The sequence below is a fragment of the Loa loa genome (genome assembly GCF_000183805.2).
Source record: "Loa loa unplaced genomic scaffold supercont3.1904, whole genome shotgun sequence".
Taxonomy (NCBI): domain Eukaryota; kingdom Metazoa; phylum Nematoda; class Chromadorea; order Rhabditida; family Onchocercidae; genus Loa; species Loa loa.
In genome coordinates, this window is record NW_018110083.1 from 1 (window position 1) to 1,618 (window position 1,618).

Sequence of the window (1,618 nt, forward strand, 5' to 3'; positions counted from 1 at the left end):
ATATATATATATATATATATATATATATATATATATATATATGCTTGCATATATCAGGAAATGATGAAGAAAACCAATTGGCACCGGATAATTAATAACCTGTTGTTCCGGATAAATCCATGGCTTCCAATTAGGACAATTATCTTGCTTCCAATGTTCATATTTCAAACAGGCTTTATGTATCTTTTTGATAAATTTTGGTCCAATAACTTTAGTTAAATGATTGGTTAGCCATGGTGGTATTTTACCTGAACAAGGAAAAAAAATGTATTGAAATTTTGATTTTGGAATAATTTTATATCTTAAAACAAGTCAATGTATGGAACTTTTATAAAATTTATGAAAATATGAAAGAACGATGGAAGTGATTTCAAGTATATCATTAAATCTAATAATATAAAAATCGCTGTTATCTTCATTTGAAATGAAAAAATACCAATATTTTAAATTAGTTTGTTTACAATTGACTAGAGATCTTATATTTTAATTTGAGCAACAAATTAGTTTTCATAAATGTTTTGAGGAAGTTTTTTATTTTTTGAAAGTTAGAAATGGTTTTGAAAGAAAAAGCGGCGAATACTTTACAATTTAGGATGAAAATTTAACGAGCATTAGTAGAAACTATATCAAAATAAATATAAAATATCGCCGATATTTATTCAAAATCTAAAATTAATTATTACTTTTGCTTTCATTACTTATCATTATTTCTATTATTATTATTGCTTTATACCATGAATATTCAAAAATTTTAACTTCAACAACTGTAGTTAAGGCAAATGAAGCATCATTTATAATTTAAAAAAAACTGTATAAATTTTACCAATGAAAAATTATGGATGAAATTAATATAAAATGGATCAGTGAATGATTAAAACAAATCACCTTTTGGATCGGAATGATTGATATAGGTAACCTCACAACCATTTTGACCCATATGGCGTATATAATATGCTGTCAAATATACAACACCTCTAATATACCCTTTAACAGGTGGACATTTCTGAAAATTTCCATTATTTTTTTTTTTAAGATAATCAAAACTAGGGAAAAAATTATAAATACTTATTATCGGTGAAGCCGGCTAATAAATCGTCATAATATTTGACTTTTCAATTCACCGTCACCTTTATCACTTGCTGATCCACTCTATTCCATTATTTTCGCCATTAAGTTTCTCGATGAAATTTTGTCAAAAATTATATTTTAATCCGGAATTTCTGCCAAGAACTACATTTTATTCACAGATTTCCGTTTAAAAAAATGTATTCCAATCTTATATCTCATCGAAAATTATATTTTTGCATAAATTTTAATGAAATGAAAAAAAGGAGAGAAACTACAATGCCATTTATATTAGATTTAGTCGCCAAGCATTGTTTTGCATTGTTAACTACAACAGAGCAAAAAATTTGACATTTACAGAAATGCAAAAACATACTAAATAGTTTGAATAACATCATTAGCTTGCACCTCAACATATCTTGAATCGTTTTTCAATTTAATAATAATAACTAGTAATAATAATAACAATGGTGATGATGATGATAATAATAATAACAATAATGATAATAATAATAATAATAATAATAATAATAATAATAATAATAATAATAAT

General features: G+C 24.4%; 1 protein-coding gene across 1 annotated transcript; it reads right to left on the reverse strand.

The window, feature by feature from the left end:
• Positions 1-99: 99 nt before the first annotated feature.
• LOAG_15399 (hypothetical protein) lies at positions 100-1,003 on the reverse strand (the record flags this gene model as incomplete). The annotated part of the gene is made up of 2 exons (XM_003150890.1): positions 100-248; positions 886-1,003. Coding segments are annotated over 2 exons (267 nt in total), but the record flags the coding sequence as incomplete, so codon positions are not given.
• Between the last annotated feature and the right edge of the window lie 615 nt (positions 1,004-1,618).